The 14,428-nt window shown below is 46.7% G+C and overlaps 1 protein-coding gene across 1 annotated transcript in view; it reads left to right on the forward strand.

The window, feature by feature from the left end:
• The window catches only part of NCALD (neurocalcin delta), a 60,666-nt gene extending 50,824 nt beyond the window's left edge, over positions 1-9,842 (forward strand). The window contains exon 4 of the mRNA XM_076329315.1: positions 118-9,842. Coding sequence (XP_076185430.1) covers positions 118-215 — 98 coding nt within the window. The 3' untranslated portion in view covers positions 216-9,842. The remainder of the gene's footprint in view (positions 1-117) is intronic.
• Positions 9,843-14,428: the final 4,586 nt, after the last annotated feature.

The raw sequence follows: 14,428 nt of genomic DNA on the forward strand, positions 1-14,428 counted from the left end.
GCTTTCCCAGGGATTTTCCTTGTGGTCCCACAGCTTCCTTCCACTGTGCTTGTCCAGAGGTTTGGCAGGTGTGCTGCAACCAACCATGTGCGCTAAGCAAACGTGTTTCTTTTCTAGGAAAGCTCTCTCTGGAAGAGTTCATCCGAGGCGCCAAGAGTGATCCATCCATAGTCCGTCTCCTGCAGTGTGATCCCAGCAGCGCCGGGCAGTTCTGAACCCGTTCTTTGGATGAATTATGTATCTGCTTTTTTTTTCCTTGCCAAACAACATTCATGGTAGTGTTGCCTCTGTATGGCCAATTATGCCTTCTTTTGTGGCATCTTATAGCTTCTTTTGTTGTGGATTAATCATAAGAATGCTGAATTGCTCTTAACAATTTGTCCAGAGCACGGGCAGTACTGTTTTAAACAGATATTGTGGTGTTATCATTGTTTTAAAGATTTCATTTTGTTTTTTGTTTTAACGTGTTTGTTTTGGAAAGCACGCGTTGAGGAGGAAACCAACAACAAAACCCTTGGCAGCAAGACACACTGACAGATTTTTAGATTGCTGCTTTAGTGGCTGAGTATTCACCCGCAGGACCTGAAAGTGTAGTAGAGATTGAACCAAAGGGGTTGTGATGGATGGGGTAGGATTCACCTGGAACCTCCTCTCCTGTCCAGGAGGCACCAGTTAAGGTCAAAGACAGGATCGGGAAGAAGTACGAAAGTGCACCTGCTCCTGCACCTCATTGTTTCAATGCTGTGAACATTTTCCAGGTTGTGAAGGAGATGGGGAAAAAACAAAGATGGGCAGTTTTTCCTAGGTTTACAGTGGTTGATTTCACATGGCTTTGTCTGAAAATTCAGCAATTTGCAATCCTGATCCCCAAATCCACAACTGATGATACCTCTTGCCGTTTGGGATCAGCAAAGGCAGACACAGATATGGAAAACTGGGTCTTGACAATGAATTTAAGGGAGATGATACATGTTGAATGTGAAATTTTCAGGTTAGTAATAAAGCAGTTTCTACTAAGGAGAGTGGGCATTCACGTGAGGAACTCATGGACATGCAGCTCCAGCTGAGGCACATCTGCTGTTCTGAATGTTCTTGCATAGTATGAAGTTTTGGGGGTGTTTTTGTCTCTCTCCACGTAGCTAATGGAGTTTCTGGACCTGCCCTTAGGGGAAGGCTGTCATCAAAACTTGGTTTAAACGTAAAATTGTAGCATTTCTATTTCATTTGTTTTAGTAAAGTTCAAAAAATCTGTACTGAAACAAGGAAATGGTACGCTTTATGGTATATTTATATATATAAAAATTAAAACAAAAAAAAAAGATCAGCTCTTGAGAGAAATGTTGAATGTTTATCTTTTCGCCTAGATGCAGGAGTTCTGAAATTTGCTGCTGCAAAACTTTATCCTTTGGTCAAAGTTGCTGTATGCAAAACTAGTACACATACGTGGGATTTCTTAGGGACTTTACAAGCACTGCTGCAACGGAAAAGCTTTAGCAACAGGAGGCATTATGCTGACTAAATTGGCATTAATCTGTCATTAGCTAAAGTCTGCTCTGTGATCCTGTTGGAGAGGTACCCATGTAGGCAGTGCACAGCGTTGGGAATTCGTGAGCTCGTTAGAGTAACCTTTGTCTGACAGGCAAGGTTGGCGTTTTGTCAAGTGACCTTGTAGATGCTAATCCCCAGTAGCCTTAATTTAAAATAAACTAAGTAAAATAAGTCTGCTTTGCAGATGATGATTAGCCAAGTACTAATTAGAAGTCATGAATAAGTAGCCGAGTATGAATAATTTTTTGTTGAACAGTAGCTAGCATGTACAAGAACTGAGAGAAAAAATCCTAGACTTAATTTTTCCATACCATTTGCTTTGCCAGGTGTGAAGTGCAGAGCATATTAAAATAAAATAAAAATAAATTGAAAATAACATTGCTAATCAGTTGTGCTAAAATTATTATGAGTGGCTAATTACACTCAATAAATGTCTTCAGGCACACACCTTTGTCTCAAATTATCACAGAAATCCAGTTGATGATATATTCCCATTATATTAATCAAAATACCAAGCAGAGATGTGTGTGGGAAAATGAGAAAGCAAAAGAGGCCCAACCACAGACACAAACAGATTTCAATACCTAGTGCTTTTAGCTGTTACAAGCATCACTGGCAAATTTTGCACCAATTCTTCCGGTTGATGGAAATGTTCCCTATCTCTTTCTCCCTAATCTTCATTAGACATCCTGTGTGCAAATCTAACCCTTCAAAGGAGAGCCTGTGCCTACCTTCTTCAAGGTAATTTTCTGCTTTGCCTGAGGAGGTTCTGGCCATCTCTCCCGTATCCATCACCTCATGTATATTGAAAGCCATGTTCCCTCTTGAGTGCTTTGAGGGTTGTTCTTCAGCAGGACAAGCCTGGCCAGACTGCTGGGGATTGCTGCAGGAAGGTCAGTGGACATGCAATGATCAACACCCCCTCTGTCAGATGGGAACGACCAGTCCCACTGCCCCAGCCGCTCCCGGGGTGCTCCATCACCACCACTGTGCGGGCAGGACTAGGTGATGCTAGAGGAACCCTGCCGAACGAACCTACCGGCTCAGTGCAGGCACCCAGATCCAAAGCAGCCCAGACCTACAGGATCTGGCACTTACTGAAGGTGGACTTGGATACCTTCTACAGTTCCATCTTCTTCTTAATGTTGTGAAAGCAGTTGGATGTGACTGAAACTTTTAAAACATTGCCTTTTATTTAAGCGACTGCATTCCATCTTTTTAGTTTTATAAGATATTTCTGGCCCAGAACCTAATGTCTCAGTTTGTTTTTGCTCAGTAGTTTTGTGGCTTTGGGGCCAGGCTTGCTTCATGTGTTAATATTGTACAACATGTGTTTGAAAACACAACCTGCAATATGACCCCAGGCCAGCGGAGATGTAATTCTTCCCACAGTTCACAAAATCTGGAAGAATAAGAATTAGCCTACAGCTGCAGAGGATGTAGCTGGAGATAAGACTATTGTATAAACATTTACAGAGTGAACTAAGGTTATTCTTTTACCTGACTACCACTGATGATTGGTATTGTTTTAAATTATTAACTATCCCTTTCTTTCTCTGCCTCTGCATGTACTTTAAAAGTGATCCATAGCTGGAGTTGTGATAGGAGCATCTGCAGACCTCAGATCAGCAGGACAGCAGTGGTGTGTTGCGCCTCAGATTGGAATTTTCTGCTTTGCTGCCATTCGCCTTTGCAATCATAACTGCCTTCATAAACCTTTTGAAGACAAAATGACCTATCCTGTACAAAATGGCACAGCAAGTCAGACACTTTCAAGCGATCAATTAGCAGTATTTCCATACAGGAAGGATGGTAGACAGCACATACTATTTCACATCAGCTCTCAATTTTGTAGATGCATTCTCCAGTATTAGTTGCATGTGAAAGAGGTAACCTTCACTCACGTGCTGTCCAAATGAATTAATGAGTACATCCGGCACGTAGACTGAATCCATGGAAAATGCCAGTCCCTTTTATCCGGCATTCCCAGTCAGCTTGCCAAACTCTGGGCCAGAAGATGTGAAGTGAAGACTATGGCTTGTGCGATCTGCAGCAGCCTGTCTTTGGTTTAGGGTGCTTTGGGAAGGGAAAAGGGAACACAGCCCTTGTATAACCAGCATGCATGTGTTTTTGTGAGCACTTACGGTTTGAGAGGGACTGAAGAAAGATCAATATTTCAACACTATTTGAAGCCCTGTGAGTTCACAGCAGTGGATGTTCCTGAGGTACACGGAGCTGTGCTGTTCCTCTTGCTGTTCTTAGGAGCTTGTAGGATTTTTATCTTATTGTTGGGGCATTTTGTCCTTTGTTGTTCTCTGGTATAAAGCATGACCTCCACATTTTCTGGACACTGCTGATTAAAACAGTAAGCCAGAAGCATGTAACTTCTGTAGCTGGACGAGGTCTATGTGCAGAAGTATTGCACACCAGCACAAGAAGTAGTCACACATGACCAAGTCCCCATGGTTTAATAACTGCCCCTGAGGGCTGAGCCCCAGGACTTTTCAGCGTGTGGTCTCTTCACTGATGGCAAGCGTGCAATAGCTTAATTTTCTTTCACTGCAGACCAGGCTAAGTCGCATTACCTTGCATTTGCTGGGGGCTGGAAGTGCACACATGGGCAGAAACCTCAGCTCAGCTGACTCATGGAAACTTGGCAAACTGTGGTAACTTGATGTTGAGCCCTAATCCACAGACTAAGCTGAGATGAGAACATGGCCGTGGCTGTACATCTCTCAGTACATGTGAACCAGGGAACACGGTGACAACTGGCAGGTCCCTGGGGACACATGGCGGTGAGGAGGGAATCTCCTGCCTCAGAACGAACGCCTTGAGCTCAGCTGTCTCCCTTCTTTTAAAACTCTTCTTTTTTTTAGCAACACTGGTGAAGATGCAATATGATAGCAATATAGCACAGTCAGGGTAAAGGAGGCATCCTTCAAAAGAGTTTCCTTTTGAAGCCTAGCGTACAAGCACCAGGTGAAACAAGCAGAGGGGAGGGCTGGACAAGACCTCCTGAACACCCGCTACGCCGGCACCTCCTCTTGTCTTTCTTACGGTGCTCCCTCAGTTTCCTGGCAAGGCAGTCCTTGGGCTCAGGAGTTAGGTGTCAGGTAACTGGCGCAAGACCAGTGGAGAAGAATATTTCACCTGCCCTTTGCACAAGCGTTTGGATGCATTCTTTGCTCTATGTCTCACTGGGTGGGATCTCACGTAGAAGTCTTAAAGTGGGGGAAGTCGGTTTCCTTGGTATTGCGGGCAGAACTTGTGCTTAGAAATGCAGAGAAACTTGGCAAGCGTCAGACAGCTGAGCACCGCTCAGAGCTGCATGCAGAGTTTTCCATTGACTGTGCAGTAGGCAGATAAGATACAAAGCAGTGATATGTCAGACTCGTGGTGTGATGTGCTCTGAGATAGGGCTAGACCAGAAATGGCACCTTCTAGCTGAGCAGCTCTGTCTGCTATGTATTCAGTCAGAGGCACTGACAAAATACACTTTTAAATACCTTCAGCATGAACACGCAGCTGCAGGAGTAGAATAACTCTGCTCTTTCTTACATATAAGCAACAGAACTGTTCGCTGTGCCCCAGTTAGGAGTCGAACAAACAGCTCCCAGGAGGAGCATAAGGCATTTCCTAAGTGTAACTGAGGGCAAAACGTTGCCTGCAAGAACTTTCTTCCTGGTAGACAAGAAGGGAAAGCTCTGTTTGATTCTCAAAGCCCAGGTGCCATTTTGCAGGCTGGTGAAGGTGAGAAGAACAGCTGTGTTTTAAGCACATGGACGGAAAAAGCAGCAGGGTTTGTAAATTGGCATGGAAAGCAGTGACACTAGAAATCAGGACCATTGCTGAGGGGCTGCAGAAGCCGTTAGGTGCCTCTGGCATTCAGAGCAGTAGAACAATCGGTCAGATGCAAAGTCAATCTCCTCTTCCCTTGCAGAAACCATCCCTGGCTACCATGGGTGTCTCAGCAGCACCCCTTATTCCAGCCTGGCTTTTGCTGCTGTTGCTTCCAAATCATCCATACTGAGAAGTTGTTTCAGGGGTGAGGATTTTCACAGGATAAGATAGAAAGCTTTTCAGATATACTCTCCATATCTTACCAAGTAACAGCTGGAAAGGCCAGATGTGAGCAGCTTCTTGCAATGTACAGATTTGATTTCCTCATTGGTCCCACAGGTCGTAAGTGTTATTTTAATGTGTATAGTTGGGATTAAGCTATCATGTGTAAAATGCTGATTAATGCACAATAAACAAGGCAAAAAAGAGCTTGGCTTGTAGTGAACAATGTGAAAAGGCTGGAGAAATGAAAAACTGTAAGAGACATCACTGTCTTTAGATCAGGGTCTGAATTCGCAAGGTGAAACCCCCTTAGCAATAGTCAGCACAGAATAGCTCCTCTGCACCAGCCCAGTCCATGGGACCTCCTGGGTGCTTCGTCCCCACATAACCATGTGCTGAGGCTGGGGACTCTGGGTCCTGCCACAGAGATGGTCATCTGAGCTTATTCAGCCCGCTGAGTGCTTCCCAGATCTCGAAGCACACGATGGCCACCCTCTCCATAGTGTTCACTTACTATGCAGCTGAGACATGTCTTAGATCTCCCCCTCTTGCCCTGACCTTATACCAAAGATGTTCTCACCTTCCCAGGGCAGGTGCTCAGGGTGTCTGGCTCTCCGAGGCTTTGCGCCCACCTCCCGGTTGCCATCCCTACCCCCTGTGTGAATGAATAACAAACAGCAGCCCTTGACATCTGGAGGCGCCAGGCTTGATGCACTTAGATGGAACAGCTTCTGATTTGGTTCCCAGCCTTTGGCCCCCCTGTGTGTACCTTGCCAACCACACTATTTATTTCCTATTATTAAGTAATGGCAGTATTAAACATTTCAAGAACACACTGAACCTCTGGAACAATGTGGTTTTCATTATCGTGTATGTGCTTGTTGTTGCACTGCAGACTGAACCTGAACGGTGTTTACTCTCCGCTTCCATGGTTTATTCTGAGAGCTGATTTCTTGCAGGCAGGAGCAGTATTGTCCTATGCATCACCATTCAGCGTGTGGTGCCCCAATGCTGCCTGGAGCGCCCAGATGCTGTGGACCAAGAGATAATTTTGACGCTGTAATGTCAGGCGGAAACTCTTCCTACCATCTGTCAAAAACACGTGTTGAGGGTGTGACCTCTGTTTTTTTCCTCCCTGGGGACAGGGGTTTCAGCGGTATTCAGGGTTGGCTTCACGTTCCCCCACCAAACAGGATGATGGTGTTTAGTAAACCCACCTGAGAAAATCCTCTTAAGTTCTAAGCTTCATTTGTGCTGTTAATTGGCTGCACTCAGAGGGGAGATTAATGGGTCCTATGCGGTTGTTTGGGGGAGAACTCGCAGTTCCTTGCCACCACCACCCTTTTATTTCCTGTCATTAGCTTATTCCCATTTCCAGGGCAACCAAATAGTTTTTATTAGTATCTGGGAGAAAAAGAGAAAACAAAACCAGAGTTTCAATCCGATAAGGATCTAAGGAAGCTTACTAAAGACATTGTGCTCCATGTTAGTCATATGAATGCTCTACAAGATCATGTTTCTTTGGTATTTTGTGTTTAATTTCCTTATTCATGTTTTAGTTGTGTTTGTGATTTATTTATTTATTTTGGATCCTCTTAGATTCAGCCCTGCCAGTTGCTTAGCTCATATGCTATCAAAAGTCCCCATGATCCCAAGAGCAGAGCTGCCTGAGTAATTACTAGCGAGGTGGGCTCACTGTGCCTAGTAAAATGAAGTGCTTAATTACATTAGGGATTATTTTTGTCTGCACATTTGCTGCAAGGAGACAGATTGAGCTGCATTTCAATATGCTTATCTCATCCACTTGTCCACTTCAATTCCGTCTGAGCAATCTTGTAGTTAATATTTGTATGTTCAGTTCTATTTCGCTCTTGAACCTGAGGTGACCAATATTGGCCTCTTCTGACAGAAGTACTTGATACCTTTCGATTTTTAGATATTGCCGAGTGAATGACATGAGGGATGCAAAAGTAAATAGTTATATGTTTGTTTGTGTAGATTTGGGCAGATATTTTTGATGCTGTAGAGACTAATAAATTGAGATAAACCATGGCCAAAAGCTGAATGGATCCAAGTGCCCAGTTCCCATTTAAGTCCATGACCATTCCATAGGGAGAGCTTTCTCATCTCTGTTCCCTCAGGCTGTTTCTACATTGCAGCGTAGAGTACAGATATCAAATCTAACTTTAAATAAGCTACCACGGGCAGACTAACTACAGCAGCATGGAGTTCAGCATATCCTGTGTCTTGGCAAATTTAGATACCTCTCTAGATGAATGCTTTGTAAGCAAACCTACATATCCTAAGGAAGACTTTTACAACTCAGAAAGGAGGGACAACTATGAATTAAATTAATTTGGTCCACATAATTTTCTTATGGCTGTCTAGAATAGCTAGTGTCCTGCGTGTAGTTGCCTATAGCTATCGTGATGTGTTAATTTTTCCCCCCAACGCTGTTGTAAGCTCATCTGGTGATATTCTGAGTCTCCAGCCAGTTCTCCGCCAGGCAAAGCCCATGGAAAGGACACCTAGAGGCGAGCTGCCTTCAGGAAGACTGAGGGCAGCTCTCAGGATTTGTCCCTGTGCTGTTGCATGCTTTGGGAGCGTGTACCCACAGAGCAACGCATTAAACCTACCCAGTAAAATGGAAGTAGATGATAGGGCCATCGGAGGAGACGGAGAATTTGGCGGAGGGTTGTGTATGTGTTTTGTGCCCCCCAGCACGCGCACCGCTCCCCCTGCTATTAACTTCCAGTTAGGACCTTTCTTGAACTCTTAGTGTTGGAGTAAAGTTTTCTTATGCTGATAATGTATTTGTATTATGCAATGTACTCAGAAAAACAACAGATTATCTCTCTACGACTGTCCTCTCCTCTCGAGAAGCTGTTCTCTTCTGTACATATGATATGCAGAATGTATGGGAGTCTTACCAGCGTTGGTTTGCATTTTTAAGACTGTACTAATGTGTGATACTATTGTGTTTTCATAGTGGCATCTTTGATGTAAGATGTAAAAACTATTTTAAATGATTATTTTTTTGTTATTGTTCAGCTTTTAGAGATAGCACCAAGGACTGCATGTTCACTAGAATCAGCCTTTTTCAAGGGCCATCATAGCTGCGCACAGGCACCGGTGATTCACCCGGAGCATAGTACCTGCGTTCTCGTTTTAATAGGGGTCAGTTTTGAGCAGAAACTTAATTCTTCCTGAAAAGTCTAGTTTTCTGTCTTTCCTTCTCTCAGACTCAAACTTCCCGCTCTCCTGCTACGTGCCAGTCCCGGCCCCAGGAGGAGACCCAGCCAGGGGGTCCCGCTTGCAGCACCCCGCTGGCCCCAGCATCAGGCTTCCTTATCCCTTAGCTCACCCATGCGCACGCTCGGTTTTCCTTGGGACTGCTGGCTATACCAGTACAAAAACAATGGGTTCACATTTTAAGAGCATTTGTGCAAGTGATTTTAAAATTAACTAAAACTTTGAGGAATTAAGCAATTAAGGAAAAGAAGAGCCTGAGCAGCAAGTTCGGGGTCAGAATCTTATTGGAGTGCTTAATATAGCGAGAACTTGGGGTCAGTCCCTAAAAGACGGGACCATTTGGGGGGCTTAGGTCTACATTTCTTGTCAGGTTTGGAGAGGGAAGAGGGGCTCGGATCCAGCCTTTCAGGCAGGGCTGACTTACTCAACGGATTGAGTCTGAGAGATGCTTCTCCAGATTGTGTCCTGGGCCAAAAGACAAGACATGCTGCAGCTTAGGAGGTTTTTTTCTTTTAGTTTTTTTCTTTTTAATGGAGAAAGTAGTTCAAACTGCACCTGGCAAAATGACTGACTTTAAAAGCATGTTTTTCCTTGTTATATAGACACAAAACAGCATTGTGTGGTTAAAAAGGCGCGTTTGTGATAGTTTTTTTTTCAGTGCCAAAATATATAAGCAGTATTGTTTGAAGGGAAATAAGAATTTTTTTACTGTATTGTTATTACTGTTGAACAAATATTGTTTTTAAATGTTAGATTTTGAAGACTTTTGTATTGTAAACTGTTTTGTGACATGGTGCTTTTTCATACTGGAATTACTGATTGCACCTAAATATGAATTATTTTGTTTTCTTATATAAATATGTAACCTTGAACAATCTTGATGAAAACCAATGTATGGTGGATACCGACGGTTCAAACAAATTCTCCTACTGAAATCCCCTAAATGTTCTTTCCTACTAATAAATATTCTGCTGCAGCTAGCTACGATGTGCCATGTGCTGTTACTCCCTTCACACCAGAGCCTTAAAGACTCATGTAGCCCCATGGTCTGGTGAGCAAACCTCGGAGAAGCCTTTGCCTGCTGTCCTCACAGCCCCTGGCCCGCTCACCGCCACGGAAAAAGGGGCAGCAGCCAGGCAAGCCAATTTGGAGGGCTTAGCAAGGGCTTAAGCCAAGCATGGGTGCTGTGCCGGCACGTTGCAGCCGGCTGGGCTCTCCACTGCTAATACATTTTCTCATCCAGTGGCTGAAGCCAGCAGCAGGGCACAGGGCGAGATAACGCAGAGTGGTTTATAAAAGCAAAGGAGGGACAGCACAAGGCTGAGAGCCCTGGTCCTCTGCAGCTGGAAAGGCCAGCTTAGCTGGCTGATGGAAGTTTTTCCTGCCATAGATAAATCCCTCTCCAGGTTTAGGGCATTTTTTTATCCCTGAATGACTAGCACACCATCAGGGGGGCAGGCTGTGGGGAGGGACCATGGGTTGGTAGGGTGGTAGCTGTGGTTAGTTGCTCTGAGACACGGCTCGTGGGACAGCAGCAGAGCCTGTTGCAGCAGGGGCTCCTGCCAGCCTCAGCCGGGCTCTGGAGGGGGCTGGCTTGCGCTCCTGTGCTCCTTAAGCTCCTCAAATTTTTACCTGGTTTCAATTTCATAGAATCATAGAATAGTTTGGGTTGGAAGGAACTTCTAAAGGTCATCTAGTCCAACCCCGCTGCCATGGGCAGGGACGTCTTCGACTAGATCAGCTTGCTCAGAGCCCCGTCCAACCTGACCTTGAATGTCTCCAGGGATGGGGCATCCACCACCTCTCTGGGCAACCTGTGCCAGTGCTTCACCACCCTCAGCGTAAAAAATTTCTTCCTTCTATCTAGTCTAAATCTACCCCCCTTTAGTTTCAAACCATTCCCCCTTGTCCTGTCGCAACAGGCCCTGCTAAAAAGCTTGCCCCCATCTCTTTTATAAGCCCCCTTGAAGTACTGAAAGGCTGCAATAAGGTCTCCCCGGAGCCTTCTCTCCTCTAGGCTGAACAACCCCAACTCTCTCAGCCTTTCTTCACAGGAGAGGTGTTCCATCCCCCTGATCATTTTCATGGCCCTCCTCTGGACCCGCTCCAACAGGTCCGTGTCTTTCTTATGCTGAAGGCTCCAGAGCTGGATGCAATACTCCAGGTGGGGTCTCCCCAAAGCAGAGTAGAGGGGCAGAATCCCCTCCCTCGACCTGCTGGCCATGCTTCTTTTGATGCAGCCCAGGACACAACTGGCCTTCTGGGCTGCGAGCGCACATTGCTGGCTCATGTCCAGCTTTTCATCCACCAGTACCCCCAAGTCCTTCTCGGCAGGGCTGCTCTCAATCCCTTCATCCCTGAGCCTGTAGTGATACTGGGGGTTGCCCCGACCCAGGTGCAGGACCTTGCACTTGGCCTTGCTAAACCTCATGAGGTTCACACAAGTGCACTTCTAGAGCTTGTCCAGGTCCCTCTGGATGGCATCTCGTCCCTCTGGTGTGTCGACCGCACCACTCAGCTTGGTGTCATCTGCAAACTTGCTGAGGGTGTGCTCGATCCCACTGTCTGTCATTGATGAAGATATTAAACAGTACTGGTCTGAATACGGACCCCTGCGGGATGCCACTCGTCACCAACCTCCATCTGGACATTGAGCCGTTGACCACTACCCTCTGGATGCGACCATCTAACCAATTCCTCACCCAAATTTGGAGTTGGAATTAGCACCAGGGTGCTAAAAGTAGTTTAAATCCCTCTGGAAGGTAACTGAAACCAATATTGATTTCCTCTTGAGATTAAAAAAAACCCCAGACTTATTTGTGGAACTGCACATTAATATGGGCTTGAAACAGGCTGGAGCCTGGGTGGAGCATCAGTTCCGTCGCCCAGGTACCCTGCATGCTCAGTGCGCCTTCAAACAGGCTTTATTACACGAGCTTCCAGCGTGCCAGAGTCCCTGTGACATACGTTCCCCTCACCCTCCCATTAGGGCCATAACATGATTTAGCATTAAGGAGTAAAAAAGGCAGAACTGTAAGGAGGTGTTTATTTGCATCGGAATGCTAAAATCCTCCAGTTACCACCTTTGCTGGCCTGTGCATCTTGCTGTGCAAAACCCAAGGCTTCTGTCCTAAGACAGGGGTGTGGACAGGCTCCCAGTGCAAGAGCCTGGCTTCAGGTGATGGCCACCACCGGGCACTCGAGCCCATGTTGCACCCTGGCAGCCTGGGACTGTCCCTCCCACCACTTCGGGGAAGAAGGAACCTGAGACCCTGCAGCTCACCAGCATGTGAGTCCTGGGTCTGGCCCCGTCTGGGAAAGAGCACTCTCTGGAGTCAATCACTGGTTTTGGCAGCATGAATCGAGCTGAGAGCTTGGAAAGGTGCTGAACAACACAGCTTTGCTGCCCCATTGAGTCCCCTAAAGATTCGGTCATGAGCTAAAGGAGGGGTGTTTTGCTCCCCTCTCCTAGGAGAGGGTCAGTTTTTCTTAAAGACCTTGTCAGTCACCTTGCTAAACGCTCGCTCAGCCATGCCAGAAACGGCCTGGCCTTTGAGCACGCTGTGGGTGCAGCGGTTCCCATCAGCCAACATGCTTCTCCTCGCTCCTCCACGGCCTCAGAGCACTTCCAACCACCCAGCTGCTAAAGCCTTTGCATTTTAAAAGCCACTCAGTAAAATGACTTCCTATAGAACACAATTAAACCACTATCGCAGGCAGTGCCCAGGAAAGGTGATTACTTTGAAGAGACCCACGGGAGCTGGTCCTGGCTCACTCCAAACTGCTTGTCCAGGCAAAGTCCCCAAGAAACTCCCCAAAACCTGCTGGACTGAGGAATTGTGGTGGCAGGGATGGCACCTGGAGCTGTGAGCTTGTCCATAGGGGCTACCAGCACCACCAAACTGCAGCCAGTCCCACAGCTGCCATCATCATATATATACATATATATATACACACACAGAGCATTATATGCATGTGGCTTTTGGTTTCTGCTGTAGCTCAGGTGCCGACTGCAGACAGGCTGGTGGGGGAACACGGGCTGCGCTGGAGACCATCATCAGGGCAAAGACTGTGTGGTGGGAGGGGAACGGGTCTCTCTGGTTTCCGGTGCATCTGGGAAGACCTCTTCTGCTCTTGGTTAGTTGGTCATACTCACCAAGCTATGGAGTGTTTAGTGCATAGCTCTCCTGCTGTATCAGAAACAAACAGCTGACAAATACTTTTCAAAATTATTAGAAAATGCCAAGCACACAAAGAAAGCCTTTTTTTAAAACCTTTGGTGGCTGTGAAAAGGCTCTTAGAGCTGGACACAACTAGATGAGTTTTTCTTGGATGGGGATGAGGAAGGGCTGGAGGAAGCTGGGCTCTTGGAGCCAACACTCCACTGGCCAAGACATTTCAGGTGAATTAACTTCTTTCCTCATTGCCCAGGTATGGTCTCTGCCTGACACAAGAGAGGAGATCTCAGGGGCTGGCTCTCATATGGCAGCTTGTCCCACTCAGGATTTGCCTTCGGCAGCAGCACTGAACTTCACTCCACGGCAAGACAGGGCTGCCATGCCACTGCTTGGGCAGCCTCCCTTTGCCAAGGCAAATGCTTTCCCAAGCAATTTCCCACTTACTTAGATGTTCTCACCCCTGGATTCTTGTTTGAAAAGACAAAGTCAACTGGTGGAGAATAAAATGGTTGATGAAAATGTTTTACTGCAAGACGCATGGCCAGGTATGCTTCAGTGCTTTGGGCACGCAGGGCACAGCAGGAGCAGATGTGGGTAAGGATCTCATCCCAGGTGCCCTGGACTCACAAAGGTGTTAGTGCCAGCGCTTCCAGCTGGGTTCCCAGGACACTCCAATGTGTCACAGAATCACAGAATGGTTGAGGTTGGAAGGAACCCCTGGAGGTCATCTGGTCCAACCCCCTTGCTCAAGCAGGGCCACCTTAAGACGGTTGCCGAGGACCATGTCCAGGCAGCTTTTAAATATCTCCAAGGATGGAGACTCCACAACCTCCCTGGGCAACCTGTGCCAGTGCTTGGTCACCCTCGCAGTAAAAAAGCGTTTCCTCACGTTCAGAGGGAACCTCCTGCATTTCAGTGTGTGCCCATTGCCTCTGGTCCTGTCACTGGGCACCACTGAAAAGAGCCTGGCTCTGACCTCTTTGCACCCTCCCTTCAGGTATTTGTACACACTGATAATATCTCTCTGGAGCCTTCTCTTCTCCAGGCCGAGCAGTCCCAGCTCTCTCAGCCTGTCCTCATAGGAGAGGTGCTTGCATCCCTTCATTAGGTTAGTGGCCCTTTGCTGGACTCTCTCCAGTATGTCCATGTGTCCCTTGTACTGCAGAGCCCAGAACTGGGCACAGGACTCCAGGTGTGGCCTCACCAGCACTGAATAAAAGTCACCTCCCTTGGCCTGCTCGCAATGCTTTGTCTAATGCAGCCCAGGATACCATCAGCTGCCTTTGCTGCCAGGGCACATTGGTTCAACCTGGTGTCCTCCAGGACTCCCAGGTCCTTTTCTGCCAAGCTGCTTTCCAGCTGGGCGGCCCCCAGCATATACTGGTGCA

Source organism: Aptenodytes patagonicus, chromosome 2 (assembly GCF_965638725.1).
Source record: "Aptenodytes patagonicus chromosome 2, bAptPat1.pri.cur, whole genome shotgun sequence".
Taxonomy (NCBI): Eukaryota; Metazoa; Chordata; class Aves; order Sphenisciformes; family Spheniscidae; genus Aptenodytes; species Aptenodytes patagonicus.